The sequence below is a fragment of the Triturus cristatus genome, chromosome 7 (genome assembly GCF_964204655.1).
Source record: "Triturus cristatus chromosome 7, aTriCri1.1, whole genome shotgun sequence".
Classification (NCBI taxonomy): Eukaryota; Metazoa; Chordata; class Amphibia; order Caudata; family Salamandridae; genus Triturus; species Triturus cristatus.
The window spans coordinates 1,557,476,425-1,557,500,079 of NC_140590.1; the positions used below are offsets into that span (position 1 = coordinate 1,557,476,425).

A 23,655-nucleotide genomic window follows, 5' to 3' on the forward strand; every position below is an offset into this window, starting at 1 on the left:
GATGGGACAAGAAATTGCCCAAAAATGATATTCTTTCCAGGTGCAAGGATCCGTGGATCTGTGGATCCATTGCCCCGCTAGCGTAGCCCCCCATGTGAATCTGCAACTGATCCATGGATCCAGACCCCAATATAAATAATGCACCCACTCACAGACACACTCACACTCTCTTATACACACACATAGTGCCACTCACAGACTCATAGTCCTTCACAAAGCCACTTATCAACCTATGCAGCCACTCAGACACATACAGCTACTCACACCCAGATAACAACACACTTATTCATACAGTCACACACACACCCATACAGCCACTCATACACCCATACACCCACTCACACAGCCATTCACTCATCCACACACACACCCACATACACATTCACACAACCACTCACACACCATAGAGCCACTCACACAATCACTCACAGACCTACACAGCCACTCACACATCCATACCAGCACTCACCCACATCCACTCACAAATTCCCTTACATGGCCACACCTGCAATCACCTACACACACACACTCACACACCCACCCAGACTCCCACTTACACATCCACAACACTCACACCCACTCAAACACCCATACAGCCACCCACAGACCCCTATAGCCACTTGCACACCCACTTACACAGCCAGATAACCAATCCCACAGCCACACACACAGCCACTCACACACCCATACAGCCGCTCACATACCCACTCAGACCTATACAGCCACTCACACACTGACTCACAGACCCATACACCCACTCACACATTCATACAGCCACTCATACACCCAATCACAGGCCCATAAAGCCACTCACTCACCCACTCACAGACAAATGCAGCCACTCACAGACCTACATAAACACTTAGGCACCCACTCACACACCCATACTAACACTCACTCACACACTGCCACTCACACACCCACACATCAACAGAAGCACTGATATACCCACTCACACAACCATGCAGTCTCTCATACCCACTCACATGCCTACTCACAGACCTATACAGCCACTCACACACCCACTCACTTACCCATACAGCCATTCACACACCCACTCACACACCCATACAGTCACTGAAACATCCACTCAGAGATGCAGTGAACCACTCAAACATTCAATCAAAGACCCATTTAGGCACTCACACACACCGGGTCAGACATACAGAAAACCACTCACACATCCATTTACACACTCATACAGCAAGTCACAAACCCAGTCACACATCCATATACCCACTCACACACCCATACAGTCACTGATACATCTTATCAGACACCCAGAGAACCACTCATACACCCACTCAGACACATACAGCCACTCAAACACCCATGCACAGTCAGATAGCAACACACACACACACACCCATAGAGCTACCTATGCACCCACTCACACACCACTCACCCATACAGTCACTGACGCATCCACTCAGAGAAACACTCACACATTTAATCACAGACCCACAGAGGTTCTCACACACCCATTCAGAGATCAAGAAAACCACTCACACGCCCATTTACACACTCATACAGCCACTCACACACCCAGTCACACATGCATACAGCCACTCTCACACCCATACAGTCACTGATACATATTCTCAGAGGCCCAGAGAACCACTCACACACCCACACAGGTACTCACACACCCACACAACCACTCACACACCCATACACAGATCCATAGTAACTCGGACACCCACACAGCCACTTACATACCCATAGAGATTATCACTCTCTCACATACAGCCACTCACATGCCCACTGTATTTAATGCGTTGTTCTTTTGAGTGAGTTATTTTGGTTGGGAACTGATTCACGGATCTTTCACACATTTTTAATTTGCTGATTTTCGTTGAATGTGTGCTTTTGGTTTGGCAGATGCGAGTGAGATTTTTTTTCTAAAAGGGATTTGAAAACAAAATGAACCAGAGTTTTCAAAAGGGTTGATTTTGAAATTATGTGTTTATATTGTGTAGATTATAATTACACAGAGAACAGGATGCAGTCTTTCAATTGTCGAGGAACACCCTCTTGCCTCAGTCTGTGAAATGGACTCAGTCTTTCCAATATATTCCGTCCATATCGACGCTCAAGTTGTTGTGGTATATAGAGCCCATGTTGTGGTCTTGGCGGAATGCAGAAACAATTTTATTGACATGTTTCTTGGATTTCTTTATCTGTGGACAGAATTCGGTTGACCACTGCCACTTCTGTCTTTGGCAAATGCTGGAGGCACTAAGTGAAAAAAGTGACAATAATTTACCAAAGGTATCCTTCAATAGGATTGCCAGTCCTACCTTAGTAATTGTGCCTAGGTCATTGCCAACACGGTGCACATTCATGAGGTCAGGATGTTGGCAAACCACAATGCTTTCAACCAAAGACGCAATAGATGCCACTTTAACCCTCTCTGGCCAACCCAAAAATGACTACATTAGGTAAACCTGGATCCCTGTCAATGCAACTCTTTCTAGAATTCTCTCTGGCACACAAACCTATGGCCCACTATCCAGACTCTGATCTTTTTGGAGATAAGCTGTAGTATTTCTCAGGAAAAGGCTGCAGCAGAATGAGGCAGTTTTGAAGATGAAAAGCAGTTTAATTGGAGCACATCACCTAAAATATAAAAGAACATATTTGATTGGATGGTGGAGATGTGCAGGGAACTAAAATTATGTATTTGTTTAAATTAAAAGTAACTAACTCTGTGATTGGCTTTGAAAAAATATGTTGTTTGAGATATGCTTGAAATTGCACAGTCAACCACACCTGCTACAGTTAAATCTGCTGCTCAGAGAAAGCTATTGTGAACTTTTAACTTACTGGTTGGCAGAGGCTATTTAACAATGGTTACTATGGAAACAGAGCCAAAACAGTGTGTGGGGAGGAAGAAAGGACACTGCAGTCTGACACTTCAAGGCAGACTGGTGTACAAAAATTGGGTAGTAAGGAGTGTATTTCGTCAAACTGGGAATATTAAAAAAATTAACCATAAACTAAAAGCATCAAGAGTAGATTGGTGATTTTTTTTGCATGGATTAAGTTTGGCTCTGCCGATCCATCACAGATCGACACGGGGGTCACATTCAGCGCCACAATGGATCCGTGGATCTGCACAGGACCACTACCAAATTAGGCTCATTTACAAGAGTCTCAGAAAGAGAAAACAATTCTGACCATTTAGAATTGGTATAACAAAAGAAAAGGATGAAAGGGGGCTTATGATTTGTTAAGTATAGTAGTATCAGTGAGAGCAAAGTGGGAAGGGTAGCCATTATTGGTACTTTTGCACTGAGAGCAGAAGAGCATTGCTATATTTCTGATTTGAGATTTGCACTAAAAAGAGGTATTAAGTGATATCAATAGAAGAGTTGGAGAAGAGCAAAGAGATTTCACAGATATGGGACCAGTTTCGGGGTATTATCCGTCATCAGCCAGGCTAGCTTGAATCCAGTGGCACAGTGAGCAAGGGACCGATAATATTACTAAATAAATGGATGATGGAAGAATATTTCCAATCTCATTATCAGGGTTATGATATTTACTATAAAAGCCATTGATTGCCTAGTCCTGTCATTCTTCTGTATTGAGCACTTTAATATCTGGGATTTAAAGCTGCATATTTCAGTACTATAACAATAGCAGTAGAGTTTAGTAATATCATAAGTTAAAGATTGGCTTCTCGGCTGTTCATCACCCATATGTGGAAGCTCTTTTCACACAGTTGTGGCTAAGAAGTGAGATAGTGGCTAACAAACTTCAGCTTTGCAAGATGAAAATAAGGAATATCCAGATTATGAAATGGAAGAGTATTATTTATTGAAGAACAAACTGTGTAAACATTATTATCTACATATTCCCCTCCATTTATAATCACACATTTTATTCACCTAGCATGCCACCAAGCAAAGCCATAAATACATATCCATACATTATTCATTATTGTTCAATTAAGGAAGTATATACATAGTTTAACATCTTTAAAGATGGGGATGCTGAGAATGACTAACGGTAATTAGTTACATAATTTTCTTTTGGTATTAATAAATAGGTTCTCATAATGCCTTAAATAAGAGTGGAAGGAAACTGCAGCGAGAAGGAAGCCAAGAACACAAAACAAGAGAACATGAAGGGTGTTAGAAGACAATGGCAGAGAAAAGCGACACGAGAGGCAGCTCTCCTCCTGCCTGGAGTGCAGCAGGGGCTGCACCTTTATACCTGGGGGTCATCGGTGGGTCAGCAGGCCAGTGAGTGCTGACTTTGTAACAGAAGAAGATCTGAGCAAGGGTCAGAGCAAACTTACTGCTCTTTCTGCACTGCAGTTTGTGGTTTTCTCCAGACTGCTATGAGCAGACGTCCAGTGGTGCACACTGAGATTATGGTGCATGCCTAAAAAGGTAGGCTAGGATACCACCATCAGCCCATGCATGCTGCACCACAGCCCAGGTTCCAATCTCATTCCCCATTCTCCTCCAGAAGTACCACTGTGATCCAACCATTCGTTTCCATCTGTAACTTTGGGAGATAAGTGCCACAGAAGAGGTGTCATGCACAACTGAGCCCTAGCAATGCTTTCATCTTCATCCATGCTAAAAGCATTATTGCACTGAACTGTTTGTGACTGGTAAATCTTTGGCTTGATAGTGGAAAGAGGAAGAGTTGGTGGACCCATGCAAGCTCTAGCTCTAAGTAAGCCAGTACAGCCTAGAGGATGGGGCACAGGTGGCCAATGAACCACTCTTTCATTTGGTTAATGACCACTATGCCAATACAAACTTGTGAGAAGATCCACCTGGACGCCTCCTTCTATACGCCTGACTCAATGAAGCAGAGCAGGCAAGCAACATTCATATGTTCCGCCTCCTGGGCACTGTGAGGTGGTGCTCCTCATCAGCATCCTGAGTCCTCTTGCTCGGGTAAGTGACTGTCTTTCCCAACTTCCTGCTCCCCATGGCTCTCTTGGACAGGATTTCCTTGGTGGATGAATATTGTTCTCTCATCTTCCTCCTCTGGTGGCGTCTTATTTATTTCCTGTATTCGGATAAGGAAGGATTAGTAAAAAGGTTAGATCACAGCAACAACTAGGAGGGGAGTGAGCAAAGTTCATCAACTAAATTTGGAAACAGCAGAGCAGCAATAGAAAGGAGATTACTGAAAAATGACATTGCTTAAGAAATGATAAAGCATGGAGTCATAAGATGTGAGAGTAGAATCAGAGAGAAAAGTGTTGTGTCACAGGAAACAGGATGGAGTCATAAGAAACGTGTGGCATCACAAGAATACAGCGCAATGCCCATAGCCGAATATGACAAAAGAAAGTGAGTGAGTGGTTAAATGTTAAATGTAAAGGCAAGGTTTGCAGGGAAAGTGCCATGTAGTTAACAGTGAAACGGTGCACAGGAAAAAGAGCAAAGTAGCACTGCAAAGCCAATGGGCAGGGGTTTAATGTGCTAATGCTTTAGGGATTGGCACATTAGAGTGGGACACATGAGAGGGAGCCAACGGAAGTGAAGACAGATGGCTATAGTTGTAAAGTAGTCCCTCATGCATATCAATGCAAACACTTGAGTGGCGGAAAAAAAGATAAACTCAATCATATTAGGTAGGAGAGGAATACTCTAGTGACCTCACCCAAGATGTGAATGACAAAGTATCAAGCCAATTGGTGAAAGAGGCTGGTCAAAAAAAGCCAATGCTTGATAGGGGTGGAGTCGAAGCCTACTTTAAATATATTGTAAACAAAAGATCTACTTGACAACTGAGCTGTTCTACAACCTGACCTACACAATCACAGACAAATTCAAAGGACCAAGGGTGAAATGAACACTAGAAAAAGGGAAGTGCCACGAGAAAAAAGTTTATGAGACACTAGACAAGATACAAGGTGACAAAAAGAGCAGAGGCATAAAGACAGAGCACAGAGTCACAGAGGAAAAGGCACAAGGTCAATAGGAAAGGGTATTATCACAGGGGAGAGGGCACAAGGCAAGAGGAAATAGAGCATCCCAGGTAAAGGGGCACAAGCTAAAGAAATAACAGCACAGCAACACTGAACAAGTGCACCAGATAAAGAGGAACAGCACAGCATCCCAGGACAAAGAGCACTTGGTCCAGAGGACACAGTACAGTATCATAGCAGAGTATGCTCAAGGTCAATGGGAAATAATACAGCATATGGCGCAAGGTCACCAGAGCTAACAGCAAAATAGAGACTTGGGGTTACAACTTGAAGGGTCACAGTAATGTAAAGAGAAGAGGAAATGGGCTATGAAATAGAGGATATCAAATAAATATTTACCTGAGGAATCTCCAGCACTGTGCCATTTGGATTATCCTGTGTAATATGAAAATAAACACAGAATTACAAAGGGTCTTGAGTAAGGGAAAGAACAGAGGCACTGTACACAGGTAAACAAGCTGAGTTCACAGGACAGAAAGCAGTGTGCACAGAAGTAAGGGGGCAGGGAGAAATCATAAAGGCCACAGGTGAAAGAGAGCTCACAAGAGAGTCTGAGGGGTCACATGAGAGAAAGCAGAGATCAAATAAGAGTGAGCTGGCTCACAGGATAGAGAGTATGGCAGAGATATGGAGCAAGAGAAAGCATGAGCAAAGAAACATATTGTAAACAAAAGATCTGCTTGACAACTGAGCTGTCAAAAACCTGACCTATACAATCGCAGACAAATTCAAAGGACCAAGGGTGAAATGAACACTAGAAAAAGGGAAGTGCCACGAGAAAAACGTTTATGAGACAAGACAAGATACAAGGTGACAAAAAAGAGCAGTGGCATAAAGAAAGAGCACAGAGTCACAGAGGAAAAGGCACGAGGTCAATAGGAAAGGGTATTATGACAGGGGAGAGGGCACAAGGCAAGAGGAAATAGAGCATCCCAGGTAAAGGGGCACAAGCTAAAGAAATAACAGCATAGCATCACTGAACAAGTGCACCAGATAAAGAGGAACAGCACAGCATCCCAGGACAAAGAGCACTTGGTCCAGAGGACACAGTACAGTATCATAGCAGAGTATGCTCAAGGTCAATGGGAAATAATACAGCATAGGGCGCAAGGTCACCAGAGCTGAAAGCAAAACGGAGAGACTTGGGGCTACAACTCGCAAGGGTCACAGTAACGTAAAGAGAAGAGTAAATGGGCTATGAAATAGAAGATATCAAATAAATATTTACCTGAGGAATCTCCAGCACTTTGTCATTTGGATTCTCCTGTGTAATATGAAGATAGACACAGAATTACAAAGGGTCTTGAGTAAGGGATAGAACAGAGGCACTGTTCACAGGTAAACAAGCTGAGATCACAGGACAGAAAGCAGTGTGCACAGAAGTAAGGGGGCAGGGAGTAATCATAAAGGCAACAGGTGAAAGAGAGCTCACAAGAGTCTGAGGGGTCACATGAGAGAAAGCAGAGATCAAATAAGAGTGAGCTGGCACCCGGGATAGAGAGTATGGTAGAGCTATGGAGCAAGAGAAAGCATGAGCAAAGAAACAGGAAGCTACCAGAGATAAAGTAAAGTTTCAAAAAAGATAAAGCAAGGGGTTAGAGCATGGAATGCAGCGGCTTAAGGGCATAAATCAAGGGGTCACAGGAACAGAAGCATTGGTAAAGCCAGCGGGTTTGTTGTTCTCTGCCAGTCTTTTGGCATTGCCAATGCTTGTTTGTTTTTGTCATGGGTTTTGCAAAACTTTATTGTTGTGGACGCTGCTGGAAAATAAAACATTGGCTAAAAGTTAAAGCATTTTCTATGTCTCAAAAACACACACATTGCCATAGTAGTCCCAGGCTCTTAAGGGAAATACTTTGTGTGTGGATGCGCTCCTGGTGAGGGGGCAGAATTCCAGCGTGCACAGTAAACTTAGCCAATGTCGCAAGTGGGCTGACCCACTGCCCCATACTGTATGCTGTAGTAGGTGGATACAAAAGTGTGAATAACACAGTTGCAGACTAAGGGATGAAGTGGGCTGACTGAAAGAACCTGTAAGTATAATTTACATATACGTTTAATAAAATCAAAAGGTAACACCAGAGCGAAGGCCTACAAATAAAGGATAAGAAGAGGAAAAAGAAGAATATAAGTGGCAGAAAGAAAAGGAGTCACAGGAGAAAAAAAACAAGGGCAACAGGAGATGAAGCAAGGGGTAGTAGATAAGTTAAGAAGTCACTGGGAAGACAACAGGAGCATTATATAAAACCAAGCATGGACTTGTGAAAGTATGAGCATGTCTCCAACAGAGAGCTGTAATTACAGCCGAGAAAGGAGGGGTCTAATGAGGGTGGAGAGTGATGAAAGAGAAAGGAAGGTGGAACAACAGGGAGATCAAATGTCATAAGACAGAGAGACAACCAGCTAGTGGGGACGCAGGAGATAGAACAGAGCTCAGAGTGAAGAATCAGTGTTGCTGGGCAGTTCACTTGGTGATGCTTGGCAGACATTTTGTTACTGAGTGGCAGAGTTAAAATTGAATTATGTATAGTGTGCTGCAAACCTTTGGCCAGATTTACTAAGCTCTTGCATTGCCCATGTGTCACAGAAGGCAACTCAAGGGCTTAGGTGAGATTTACTAGGCCATGCAAAGCCAGTGTGTGTGCTCTGCATGGCTTAGCAAATCCAGAGTAACGAAAGGTAACGCAAATTGCTGCCCTGCGTTACATTGCATTAAAAAGGCGTTCCATTGGTGGATTTCGATGCAATCCCAGATTTGCTAAGGGAAAGAAACCTGGGATTGAGGCAAAACGATATGCCTTCCCACCAGAGGCGTAAGAAGAGGAAATATCTTAATTTCCCCTCGTTATTTCCTCTTTCTACATATGCTGAAATCTGCAGCACACATAGAAAGTGGAAAAGCCTCCCTTCCTGCACAAAAACAATCCTGCCTGTAGCGCAGTCACCCTTGCACCATGGTGCATAGGTGCCTGCGTTGGCGCTAGGCAGCTCTCAGTGCGACAGCGCAGGGAGAAAGAAGGAATGCATTATACCCTAGTAGATATGGCACACTCCTGCTCTCTCCCCATCACGCAGTGCAAAAAGTTGTCTTGCTGCATTGTGCTGCGTGATATTTTCACAAACCTGCAACACAATCCCTACCAGATACAAATGGTTAGAGTAAGTAATGGAGGAACAGACAACAAATCAGGAAGATCCTGAAGAATGACCTTAAAGCCAGGTAAAGGATGAACGATACAAATGAGCGTCAGCATGTAATTACACTAGTTGAGGCCGAAAGTGTCTGAGTCCCCTCTGACGGCTAGATTTCGAGCACACGGATTTCAGGAGATAGCAGGTCTCTCTTGGGAACATACAAAATGTCCTATTCCGAAGATAAGACAAAGTGAGGCCAACCAAGTGTCTTCAACCTGATTCACAATGAGCCGGCTTTGGAAATCAGTAGGCAGAAAAACTGATTGTTGTCATCTATGATTAAGTGATGCTGAACATAGCTGGTGAGGCACAAAGAGAAGTAAATGCCTTAGTTACTGAAGGAGCGGATGTGGTCTCAAGGCTACAGTGGTCGACCTCGAACCTGGGGACCGACCCAGATTCAAGTCTCAGCAGGGACGCTCAACATCCTGTGATTCTGGGCAAATCACTTAATCTCCCCACAATGAATGTGTCCATCTGTAACGCAACCGGTGCTCATGTAAAGTGCTCCGATACCTTCTGGTTGAGTTTGCGCTATATAAAAAAAAAATGTTTTAAAAGGGGGCACCTATGGTTCTTGCTGCTATTGGTCAGAAAAATGATAGGGTAAAAAAGAGGAAGAGAATTGAACAATCGGATTGTAAAAGAGAGCAAGGCTAAGGAAGTACAGCACCTTCATTCACAGAGTGAATCTAAGCTACTTATCATCCAGAACTAGGTGCTGCTGATTGGCGGGATAGGCCGGACAAACGTGACAAATGATATTGATTGAAGGGTTCATATTGATGTTTGATAACTTATCTGTTGGAAGAAGACTTTTTGCAGACAGACAGGGTGCACGCCAATTTAATATGATTTTGCCACTAATTTTGAAAGGGTGCTTATTATTGATTAGCTTGGGTGGTGCCAATAAATGGTACAATTAATATTGACTGGCAATTATTATTGACTGGCAGGGGGAATGCTTCTGGCCGGTGGATGCTGTTATTGACTTGCACCGATCAGACTGATGATTGTAAATAAGCCTGTTAATGACTGACAATGTTGAGGGTGCATTTTGGTGGGGTACTTGCTAATGATTGTCACAGCACTTACTGGTTGGCAGGACTTGGCACTGGCTGGTGAGAAAATGAGGTATTGATGATTAGTGACACTTCTTAAGACCACTTACCGGGTTCTTCCCGAATAACGCCACGCACTTCGATCGGACTGAAAAAGAAAAATAGTTAAATGTCACCACAAAGAACACTTTGATTACATTCCCTAACAATGAATAAATCCCACCATTGTGGGATAACATCCTGTAGCCCAGATTCATTAGGGCATGGGGTTTATAGGTAAACTAATTTGGCAATTGGGCTACTGACTTATCCAGGGGTATAAGTAATTAAGAGAGCGCAAGCAAACCAACTGGGTTTTAGGTAATTAATGGTAGTCATTGATTGACTGCAGTTTAACCTCACTTTAATATGGAATCGATTTCACATTCACAAACCAAAAAACTATGGCGCTATTTCGCAAAGGTTTTGTATTGGGGTTACATTACTTTTTAACGCACACCACCACAAAATGGTTTTGGCATTTACAAAGAAATGCAAGTGGCTATTTGTGCTCTTTTTTTTTTTTTTTTTTTTTAAGTATCAACGCAACGCCTTGCGTAACCTTGCACTAGGAAGGCGTTCCATGAGTGGTGCATGATCACTCAGTGCACCAATCCACGGATTTGGACGCAAACCCATATCTACAAAGACTTTTAGACATGGATTTGGGCCGAAATGGTGCACCTGCCTAAGGCTGGCATAACAAGCAGAAATATCCTAATTGACCGATTATTTGCTTTTTCAATGCATGCTGCATTCTGCAGCATACAAAACGGAAATCGCTTCAAAGGATAGTTTTTGTGGAGGAAAGTACCTCTTCCTTCACAAAAACTATCCTGACCGCAACGCTGATACCCCAGCACTATGGTACAATGGTTCCTGTGTTGGCTTTGCAGCACAAAGTGTGCCAGTGCATGGAGAGTGCAGAACTGCACAATTTCCTTCAAGATATAGGGCAGTTCTGCTGTCTCCAGGTGATGCAACAGAGTGCAGTGCTGCAACTTTGCTTGCTGCTCTGCGTTGCACCACTTATTTGTAAATCAATTTGGCAAAGACATACTTGCTGGTGTAGGTATTAACCAATCAAATGTGAGTCTTTCCACATCAGCATCTAAAACTTCAATTTCTTCTCAAAAGGAATAAATCAAATTAGTGCATGATTCAATGCAACGCATGTGTGTGTGTGTGTGTGTGTGTGTGTGTGCGTGTGTGTGTGTGGGGTGTGTGTGTGTGTGTCCCGTGTTTGCCCCCCAAAAGAAGATCAAACGTAATCTGGAGGCAGTGGCATAGCAACAGAGGGGGGTGTCCCCCTTACCTACGGGCATTGCAGGAAGCAATCGCATGGACCATCGCCCCCCCACTCACTGCAGCCGGCGCTGGGCTGCAAACATCCTGACCGCCATGGGTGGCAAAAGGTCTAGCTATGTCACTGTCCAGGGCCGGACTGGGAACAGCAACCAGCCCTGGCAGATTGCTGCTGGACCAGCCCTAGGGAGGGGGTTGTGGCTAGCAAGAAGCACCGCTCCCGCTTTTGTTACAAGGGGCAGATATTGCAGCACTGCTGCAAAACCGGCCCCCAGTGACAAAACCGGCCCCAGCCGGCCCAGCCCTGCCGCTGTCTAGAGGAGAATCCATTAATGGCGTTTCCTTCATCATAACAGTACTTTCCATTCCCAATTCTGCATTTCCTCCAGAATCTGAGGACTTTTGTTAACACTCAACCTTAAAGCCCTCGTTGCAATCAGGAACCTACAGGAATTTTCACTCAATCACAATTACATTATGTGTGGGCAAAACTGCAGGTCCTCTCCACCCCCAGTCAAATCGTGCCAGGAAAAAACAGCCTGAATTAGTGCAGGGGAACTTGCCCCACAGTCAGAGTTTTGCAGCGGGGAATGGCGGAAAACACGTGGTATTACTCTCATAGTAAATACTGCACCTAGTGGGATCAGTATTTACCTGATGTGTTATTACCAATGCTTTAAATAAGCCGTACTGCGTACCGGCACTTTTTTATTTTGAGAGCGAGAGTGCCTGCACTTTTCAAGAGAGGAGTAATTCTTTAAATTGGAGAGTACCGACACTTCTCGGCAACAAGCAGGTACTCTGGTACAGGGTATCTGCAGCTCTATTTTTCTATTTCAAGCACTGGGTAACCTCCCAAAATTACTCGCAACTTGTAATCAGACATTAATTCAGGCCCATGGTATGGCGCCGGTTTTCTCCATTTTGAATCCCTGAATCTCTGGCGCCCCTGATAGCCCTGTCACCAAGACTGTGTTTTATATTTGTTTCAACAGGTTTCTCAGCCTCAAACTCCAGTCCTGATTCGTGTGTTTTTTTGTTGTTGCTGCAATTGCCTTTCTGCATCCACCACGCAGCAATTACATTTTCAGTCAACTTCCATTTGTTAGCCAGAGATAAACATTTGAAATTAGATTTATTTAGCTTAGGCAAGCACTGTAATTTATCAGGATGCGAGGGAAAGGAAACGCCTGAAGAAAATAATTTGTGCTCAATGACACAATCTTGATGCGCGCACATCATGCTCAACTAAAGGGGGTAACACATGCCGGAGGGTCAAACGCAATCCATATTTGTGAAAAACTGCGAAAATTGTTCCGATAAGATTCATAGGAGGGAGGAGGAGGCGGGAAGTGCAGCACGTTCTGTTCAAAAGCATTTTTTTTCTGGCTTGTCAGCTTCTGCATAACTAATACACAAATATTTCCACTTAAGATCATGCTCCCTAAAACAGAATTATTTGATAACTCATCTCGGACTTAATTAAAATTGTAGAGCTGTTTTTAACACGTTTCCACTCTCCAGAAAATATCCTGCATTTACATAGCGGATGGTGAATTTGCCTCCCTGATGTTCTTATTTTTGCTAACAAAACAAATATGGTTGCAGAATACATTGGGCCCGATTCACAGAACTAACTTAAAACTAAATCCTAAACTCACTACCATTTAGGTATTCACAGAAGACACTTACTCATTTTGGTATTCAATGAAGGTACTTACTCATTTTGGCATTCACATAAGGCACTTACTCATTGGTGAGTAAGTGCCCTCTGTGAATCCCAAAATGAGTAACTTACTCATTTTTAGTAACTTACTACCATTTTGGTATTCACAGAAGACACTTACTCATTTTGGTATTCAATGAAGGTACTTACTCATTTTGGCATTCACATAAGGCACTTACTCATTGGTGAGTAAGTGCCCTCTGTGAATCCCAAAATGAGTAACTTACTCATTTTTAGTAACTTACTACCATTTTGGTATTCACAGAAGGCACTTACTCATCAAAGAGTAAGTGCCTTCTGTGAATACCAAAATGAGTAAGTTACTCAAAATTAGTAAGTTTAGGATTTTGTCTTAAGTTAGTTCTGTGAACCGGGCCCATTGTTTGGTTCCAAAGATATATTGTTTGCAAACTAAACCTTCTGATTTTAGGGTAGATCCGAGCATTCTACTTTCCATACTAGCTCATTCATTTTGCCTACTGCTGCAGGCTTTACCAACTGTTAGTTACACACTTGTACATTACAGGCCTGATTTCAGTGCGTAATTTGTAAAAGATTAAGTGCCTGGTCTCTCATCAGGAGGCCACTGCAGCTAGCACCACACATTGACCCTGCCCTGCTGCTAATGATAGCAACAACACAACTACTAACCATCACACTTCTACAAGTGTGGCAATTCGGACTATTTCAGGCCCCCAAAGCTATAAGAATGACTTGGGCTGCAGGTAACAGACATTTGTAATGTATATTAAATTAATAATTAACTGTTGTTGTAGCCATCTCTAAATTAGCCAGACAGCGCCACCTTATGGCAGACTGCACAAGTGCCGATGTTGCCAATTAAGTGCCGGTGCCGAGCACCAGAAACCACCGGCTTACATTAAGCACTGCCCGATTTGAAGACATGGGGCGCATATCTGGCATTAAAGCTCTCCAGCAAGGAGTAATAATGTGGATTATATATGCCAGGGTACTCCTAAAGATAACACTGATTCTTGTTTATGGCACACTGCATCTAAGGTTTTGCTAGAGCAGAGATTACATCAAAGGGATTTTATGACAAAGAAAGGATCTATGACACCTTTTTGTGAGAAAGTAGCAAACCTGTGCAGGTTACACATTGTGAAAAATGACACAAATAATATGAAACATAGTTACTGCATCGTAAAAGCATGCAGAAGTAAGGTAGATTAGATATATATTACTTGTTGAAATAATATAGTGTGAATGTATTAATACAAATATATAATTTTCTTAACATGTGCTAGATATATGTAAAATGGTAAATTCTCACATCACAGTTTATCGCTAATCAACTGGATATTCATATGCGAGTGTGAACATCAATAAGACTAAATTGAAAACAATATGAATTAGCTTGTTTTTTATGTGAAAAATGAATACATGGTGACATTGCATGCAATACCGTGTACACTGAAAATTACAAAAGAAAAATAGGTGTTGCACAATCATTAACCATGCTTTCATGAAACGTCTCTAGAAATGTATTTCATATGTACATTAATGATTAAGATTATAAACAAAAATGTTTGGATGAAATATTAGTTATATGTACACGTTGGTATAATAAAAAAATCATGGATACCCTATATAAATTAATTCCAACCATATTGAAATGATTATTAGTGCATTAATGATATATTTGAACTTATATGCTTTGATTTTCTTTTAAATGTATGATTCACTATTAATATGACTTTGCTGTATATTAGCTTAATATCATGTAGGTCTTGTTCTTAGAGTGAATTTGTTGACTGGGAAAACCAAAGTCTATGGGAACATTCCATACTATTGCCAGTAGTAATGAATTAATAACTGTTTCCTTTGACTTCTCATGTACACGTAGAGCACTTATTACTTTTATTGCAACAGTTCAGAACTGCTGCCTGGGAAAGTGCCCCTTTCAACTTGCTATGTCCTTTCCTCAATGTGCCTTTGTTCACTGTGTTGCATGTTGAATAACTTAAGGAACTGCGTGATCGATCCACCTGTTTTTTCTGGATTTTGTGTCATTTTTACTGTCACATCACACTCATCCTATATGAACTGACCAATGGACTAAGTGGTCTGACAAACTGAAGTGATGCCAGGAGGTGTCACCCCAGAACTAACTGAGTATAATTGCCTATCCTAAGGGAATCTGGAGAGCCGCTGCTTTTTTGAGGAAGATGCTTTTCCGAGCTTCATCTGCTGCCTTTTCTGCAAGTTTTTCGAGTGAAGCGAGAGCCGAGAGTTCCATTCGAGCCGCTGTGACCCTTGGAGTTACAGTAGTGGACATAGACATATCTCTGTCTAATCGGACTGGAGAGGCGACTTGGAACTTTGCTGAACTTCCTTGAATAAGTCTTTGCTAAAGACTTAACAGGCTACCTATCCATACTGATGCACATTGCTGTGTGTGCCTAGGGGTCTACCTCAGCTGAGTGAGACTGCCCTTTTCTGAATCTTCTTACTTTCCTGAAATCTCGATTTTGGTTATTTGATTTAATACATTTAATCTGAATACAAAATCTGAATGCCACATTTCTTAATGCAATTGTTTCCATTAATCTGATAAACCAAATTAACAAATTTGCCTTGACTCTGCTGTTCTGATTCATTGTCCTTTGCGAATGTGCATTCATTCTGGGTTACCCTATAACTAAAGGGAAATGCAAGAGGGAAATGCAAGAGGGAAGTTTCTGAACATCAAATCTGGATGCTCATATTCTTTATTGCTGTAACAGAACTCCTGGTTTGTATGCCTTGCCCACCTACGTTTCTTTAGGAGATTTGAGTTTGCAGTGATCATATTTTAGGTCTATGGTATTTTCCTAAGAATAATCCACATGAGCTTAATGTGGAATTTGTAAATGCAGCTATCGTATTCCTGGTCCTCGTTGGGTAACTGCCAGTTTCTCCAAATATCTAACCCCTCTCAGCGCAGAGCAAGATCCATCGAAGGACCAATTGAAATTTAAATAATAATAAGTAAAGTAAGGGCCCAGTGAATGCTACAGCAGTTTCTAAGACCAGACACTTCCTAGAGTGCTCGCCCTTGATACCAAGAATCGTCAAAGTGAGCAGTATGGCAATTTACCCAGTCACATGACATGCCAAAGCACTGGCGGTTTTCACCTAAGCGATAAACTCGACATGGCACAGTTTCAGTTAAACAAAAGAGGGTTTCTTACATTCCTACATAAGTTGGGACCTGAACCTGATTGCTTTTATGCACTGAAATACTCACGGCCTGGGTGACTGAATGATCATGAATTGTCATCTTGGTGATCTTTTTAGGTTTCGCCTGCACAGCGCTTGTGAAATCTCTTGTATTTAATATATCTTAAAAGGGGGCTCTTATTGGTTCCCACTGCCAAAATACTGTGTTCATTCACTACTGTGTGGAACTTTTCTATTAACTTCCCCTGTCTGCAAGCATTTAAGCTATTTCAACTAAAGCTGTTCACACTGTTTAAGCCACATTCACTTTCAAGATAAGATCTCTTCCCACGGGAAAGGCAGACAGCTTCTAACAGTTTGCTGGAATGCTTGCTTTTTTTTTACTTAGTTGTGTAAAGCAGTTGCTTTAGCCTTAGAGCGTTTGTGGCATATCCTATTCCTGCCTCAGTACCTTTCTTTGCACTTTGTAGGCATTATCGGATTGATTTATTCAACGTAATCTATTTGGTCATTATGTTCAAATTCTAAATGTTGTAATAAACATTGTGTGTTAAAAATAAAGTTAATATACAAGAGCTATGCTATATTTTACTACTAAACAGGTCGTCACAAGTGCAAGATACCTTGCAGACAGCAGGGTCATGATTTGATTTGGCACAGCAGGTGCAGTGGCACCGGGCCCAAAAGTTGTCAGAACTCCTGCAAACACCCAATACTGCAATATTTTACTACTATACAGGCAGACACCATTGCAGTTAAAAGGGGCTTGATTGGAATGGTGCAGTTGGTGCAGTGGCACCAGGGCCAAAAGCTCTAGGGACGCTGCTAAACGCAGAATATTGCTACATTTTACTACTAAGCAGGTAGTCACAAGTGCAGTTATCTAGCAGGCACTAAGGCCATGATTTCAGTGGTGCGGCAGGTGCAGTGGCACGAGGGCCAAAAGTTGTCAGAACTCCTCCAAACACTAAATTGTTATATTTAACTACTAAATAAGCAGTCACAAGTGCAGTTACCTTGCAGGCACTATGGTCATGATTTCAATGGGGCAGCAGGTGCAGTGACACCGGGGCTCAAAGCTCTAGGAACCCCTCTAAACACCAAATATGGCAATATTATACTACTATACTGGCAGTCACAAGTGCAGTTCTCTTGCAGGAAAGTGGGGGCATGATATGAATGGTGCACCAGGTGCAGTGGCTCCAGACCCAAAAGTTGGCATAATCTAAACACATCATATTGCTATTACATCAATTAATTCTATTTCCCTCTTTCATTTTTTCAAAATTTTGCTATTACTTGCCAGCACTATTCCCCTAGTAACAGCACAATATACTGCCTTTTTGTAGTCATAACACTTTAACAGACTTTCCGTAACTTATATTGTACAACTACTCAGCAAGCCACAACTTACAACAAAAGATTGCTTATTATTAATCACATAGGCAAAACTTAATGCATTTACCAGTGCTTGTTCTATTTGCCTCCACTTCACTTAATTCAAACATTCCGGCACGGGCAATGTCTTCTTCACCCAATTCACAAACCCATTATTGTTCAACCCAAAGGAAATCAATGTCCACAATATTCCAGGTCCTTGCTATAACTTAAATCGCTATACACAGTCAGGACCCGATTCACAAAGGGCCTCCGTTCTTGTTGCAAACGTCTCCCAGTCATGGCGGGGGGCCTTCACTTGAAGTGGGGGACCCGCACTCATGCGGAGGTTTCGCCACGAGTGTTGGAGGCCCTTTGTGAATCAGTCCCACAGTACTCGCGCTGCATCGCATTTGGCGAAGCAGCACACGCAACGAAATTCGTTTTATTTATTTGTTTGTGTACTTACCTCTGTGCGGCCGTATTCCGCAGTTTACTATACCCCACCCTGCCCCTCCACCGCCCCACATCAGCGCCCGGCAGCACTCCCACCACGAGCCGCTCCCGGTATTCAAGACCTTGTGAGTGGCTTAAGGAACTGCTCTAAAAGTCTTGTGCCCGAGTCCCCATACTCCTGTTTTCTGCACCATCATGACCTTTTTTTTCACACCTCGCTCCCCTCTTGTTCCTTCAAAGAGGGATGAGAATTGCATGTCCAGATCTTTCCTCCCAGTCCCCAGCAAGACTTCTCATGCAACCCTTACCTGTTTGTGCCCATTTGACACTTGCTGAATTTGAATCCATCCAGTTCTAGAATACTCCTGCCTGTTTCTGATTAAATCGAAGGACACACTGATAGGGTTTCCTAGCCTATCATAGCCCATTACCCACTAGGTATCTAGTCAGGCTTTACCTAAATGAACTCTGCCAAGACTCAGCACTTGTCACCTCAAACTGCTATTATAATCAGCCAGGCTCTGGGCCCCTGTGGAGTTATCTATTTACTTACTTGACCATTTATAAGGTGCACCTGGACCGGTTGGTATGAAGGCATCTTACATTTCATCAAAGGGTAAACACTTTATGATGACATCAAGATGGGAAGAGAACAAACTGAGAAACATGGATGTAGTCAGAATTAAGGAGACAAAAAGAGATCTGTTCTAAATGTGCTCTGGCTTTTCTGGGGCACAGAGCTTTCTGCAGGCCAGGGCAAGAACCAGCCCAGGGAATTGCAAATAACGATCAACCAAAACCAGAGGCTCCGTGGTCCCTTTTACCTGTAATTGCCACCCTAACCAACACAATGACGTCAATGGTAGCCAATATGTGGTGGCAATTGACTTAATTGGCCTCAATGGTGAACATATTACAGCATATAGCCAGCCACAGCCCATGCAGGTAAGAGCGGTGGGGCCGGGTTGGGGGGGTTTCGACGGACGATGACAAGGAAAAAATATTTATTTATTTAATTTTCCCTCGTCCATCAAAATCCCCCACCACCCGGCCCCACTGCTTCATATAGCACAGCATGTACCGAAGATTAAAGATGCATTTGGCTGATTTGGCTGTTAACAAAACCAAGACCATATAACATTATCACACACCACTGTGTGATGCTTTTAGATAGAGTAACAAAGTTAAATCACGGTCTCCTAATATCCAGTTCAGCTTAGAAGAGAGAGGTGATAACTTGAATAATTTAGCTATTAATACTGAGATACTGATGAGGGTGTGTTGTACACATATGCTTCCTGGTCACAGTACTGAGATAAATATTGTAGAAAATTCTCTTGGGCTGACCCAATCCCAGTTTAGTGGAAACAAGCAACACAAGCATTGACAAAGCCAGTAGGCCAGGAATTATCAAGTTGGAGCTGTAATATTATTTTTTACCTGCAAGTATAAGCCACAAAAATAAAACTAACCTAAACATGAGAGCATTGCTTGCAGGAAAAGCCACACAAAAGTGTCTCTACCTAAACTTGAGAGCACTGCTTGCAGTAAAAATGTAAATTAAAAAATAACCATAGCGTATAATTTTAATATAAAAGAATTGGTGCTACCTAGAAGACAGGTGCCCTGAAACCTTTATTAGTTGTAATGCACACCACAGGGAAATATAATTATTTTCACAACGAAAAAGTACTATTGGTTTTGAGATTGGACATTGTGTAAACAAACAAGGAAGACTTAAAAACAAATATTGGCAAAGCAATAAGCTTGGCATTGGCTGCCAGACTTTTGCTTTTGTCGATGCTTGTTTTGTTATATCGTGGTTTTCGCTAAACTTTATTGGTGCCAATGATGCTCGGCCTTCACCATTAAAAAAAAGGATTTAAAGGAAAAATTATTTTTGGTATCAAAAAGCACACATTGCCTGGCAGCCCCTGGCACTTAAGGGATGTACTTGGTGTGTGGATTCGCTCCTCGTGGAAAGGCAAAATGCCATCACTCATAGTAAAATTAGCCAATCGCTGAAGTGGGCTGATTCACTACCCCATGCTGTATGCTGCGGTGGGTTAAAAAAAATGTGAATGACACAATAACAGACCAATGCATAAAGAGGACAGGCTGAAAGCTCCTATAAGTAAAGTTTTAAAAATACAACTTTAGTAAAATCAGACGGTCATGGCTAATGCCAGACCTAATTAAAAAAAGAAAGACTAGAAAGATAAAAGCATTGAAAATGTAAAGCACTGGCCCACCAGTACTGGCACTTAAGTGCACTTCTCTTTAGGCAGAAGTACACGTTTATTCAGGCCATCGCTCAAAGAACAAGACAGCCAATGGCTAAAGTGGGCTGACTCACTCCCTCAGGCTGTGTGCTGTGGTCGTCGGAAGCAAAATGTGAATGAGAGTTGAACAGACTAATGAATGAAGAGAACTGACCCAAAACCCCTCTATGCATATGTGTTTTTCATTTATGGATTGTCATATTAGATGAAGCTGGTGAGACAGCAAAAGCGGACTACAGGCTGCAACTAATGAAGATGTGATTAATACTGGAAAAAGCAATTTGCCTACACCTCGGGCTCCAACAAAGGTAACAGCTGGTAGATGTTCAAATGTAGATGAAAACTCACAGATGTCACTGACGTTATGGGCAAGAGGCCCACATGTCTACGGGAAATGGACTGCCATTGTTTCCAATAAGAACAAAAGAAAGGAAAAAGTTCTTCACAAGTAGAAAATAAAAATAAAATTGTTGCGGGGTTTAGAGGAGTAAAAGGTGGGAAGTTAATTAATGTTAATAATGAATTAATATTTAATTTGTGATAAATAATATTTGTTTAATTGATAATTATGTTAATTGCCCATTTTTTATTTATATGTGGGCTGTGGGTTTTGTAGGGGTATAGGGTGGGATTTATATTAATTGTAAGTAATTAATTATTTTTTAATTAATATTAATTAATAATCTGATAATTAATCATGAAAATTGTGTAAATAATTTTCTGTAAAATGTTATGAGTGTGTTGTGTGTTTTGTGGGGGTATATTGAGTGCACATCCACCATAAGATCTCTTGGCACTAGAGCTACAGAAGCACTATCCAGCCATGCACTCTGACAGATCAATCATTAGCCACCCTATAGAACTGAGGCTTCAAGAGTTTCCTAAATTTGGAAAAGCAAGAAGCAGACCTGATATCGGAAGGTAGAGTATTCCAGATACGAGGAGCAAGTGCGGAGAAACTGAAGCCACCCAACTACTACTTCTTAAAGGAAGGAATAGACAGAAGATTCAAATGAGAGGATCTTAGATTCCGACCAGGTGCTTATTTGTGGAAGCAGGTTGAAGTAAAGGCTGGGCTGCAACCCTGTAAGGGTTTGAAGACAATGCAGCAGACCTTGAAGACTGAGCGTTGCTCCGTTGGTAGCCAGTGCAACTCCTGGAAAAGGGGCGTAATAGGACATCTGCGGCGTAATTGATACAAGAGCCTTGCAGTGTGATTTTGAACGAATTGATGCCTGCCAACTAGGCACTTAGGAAGGCCCAAGTAGAGTGAATTAGCATAGTCCACTCTAGACATGACCAATGCGATGATGACTTGTTTTAGAGCCTCAAAAGAATTACCTTTGGCCAACTGTAGGAAGTACATTAATAATATCCCATTAATATTTAATTAATGATAATTGGTTTGTTGATATATATTTATAATAATAGTGTAAGTTAAGTTTTAGGCACAGATTTTGAATTTTGTGGGGTTATAGGGTGGGAAGTAGCTAAATAAAATGTATGTAATAAATATTTTATTTTTTTATATTTTTTTAATAAAAAAGTTTATTAGTATGAACATTATTTTTGTATTTTATTTAGAATAATATTTAAAGGGATTTGAATTATGTATTTAACATTATAATATGTTATTTTTTTAATATATTTACAACATATAGATTTTTTTTTAATTTACTTTGTTTTTGAAGTAATTTTATTTTGAGATTTTTTTTGTTTTTGTTGTTGCACTGATTCGAGTGGGAATAGTAAATGTTACCCCTCCGCAATCCAACACTTTCCCTACTGTTGTATTGACTGGAGTGGGAATAGTAACACCACTCCTTAACAGCGCTAAAGTACTTGTGCTCTCACCTCCAAACATGGTAATATAGGTTCATCCCCACTTGGCATGTTTAATTTACTTATAAGTCCCTTGTAAATTGCACTACTTGTACCTAGGGCCTGTATATTAAATGTTACGAGTGGGCCTGCAACACTGATTGTGCCACCCACATAGGTAGCTCCTTAGCCATGTCTCAGGCCTGCCATTGCAGGGCCTGTGTTTGCAGTTTACTGCTGCTTCGACTTGCTAGTTAAAGCTACTTGCTGAGCATTAAACTCCTCCTTTATTACACCTATGTTACCCCTAAGGTAGGCCCTAGTTATCCCTAGTGGCAGTGTGCTGTGTAAGAAAAAGGAATGACATATACTCTAAAGTTTACATGTCCTGGTTGTGACAAACCGCTCGATTCCATTTCACTTCTGTGAGGTCTGCTCCTCTCATAGGGTAAGATTGGGAATTCCTTAATACACTTTTAAACTGTAATTGCTGATCAGAAAGGAGTAGTTGCATTATGTTTTATATATTTGAAATGGTAATGAAAGGCAAGGTGTGTCTGGGTACACATCTACATACATCACATTCTGATGGCTCTTCCTGGGCAGGAAGTGAGGGAAGGGCTGACACTTACACTTCAATAGGTAGTGGCCTGACCTCACACAAAGGGCTGACTACCCCCTATTGATAGTTTGGAGCCTTTGCTGGGAATAAAGGACCTGATGCACTTCAAAGACCCTTCTTTTAAGTCACCCCCATTTCAAAGACACATTTAGAGATAAGTACTGAGTCTCTGACCCTACCAGTTCAGTACACTTCTGCACCTGTGATCACTATACCAGGAAGAAGCGCTGCTGTGCTGCCAAAAGGACAGTTATGCTGCCTGACCACTGCTTTGCTGAACTCTGTCTTGCTGTGCTCTTGCCGTGCTGAGCCACCCAGCTGCCTGCTGTTCTACTGACTGGGTGAGACAGACTGGAATGCATCACTTGAACTCAGGGTGACTCCAAGGGCTTGCTAGCTTGCCTCCTGTTCCCAAGTGTCAGGGACATCAAAGGCTTGAATCACCTGGATATGTGCTTGGACTCTATGCATTGGAAGTATGCCCTGCCAAGTGGTGCCATCCCAGTCTTGGACCCTTGGAATTGAATCCTTAAAGAGCTCAAACTCCTGAACTCACACATCCGCATCAGATTCTGCATATCTCTGCCGCAGTGTACGTCGGAAAATGCGCCCTCTAGCTATTGCGT

The 23,655-nt window shown here is 42.1% G+C and overlaps 1 protein-coding gene across 2 annotated transcripts in view; it reads right to left on the reverse strand.

Moving 5' to 3' along the window:
• Positions 1-3,800: 3,800 nt before the first annotated feature.
• CD40 (CD40 molecule) overlaps positions 3,801-23,655 on the reverse strand; it is a 121,942-nt gene continuing 102,087 nt past the window's right edge. For both annotated transcript variants that reach the window (XM_085619355.1, XM_085619356.1), the window contains exons 8-11: positions 10,329-10,366; positions 7,191-7,226; positions 6,302-6,337; positions 3,801-5,034 (exon numbers count right to left, since the gene is read on the reverse strand). In XM_085619355.1, the coding sequence (XP_085475481.1) occupies positions 4,894-5,034; positions 6,302-6,337; positions 7,191-7,226; positions 10,329-10,366 (251 nt within the window). In that variant the 3' untranslated portion in view covers positions 3,801-4,893. The remainder of the gene's footprint in view (positions 5,035-6,301; positions 6,338-7,190; positions 7,227-10,328; positions 10,367-23,655) is intronic.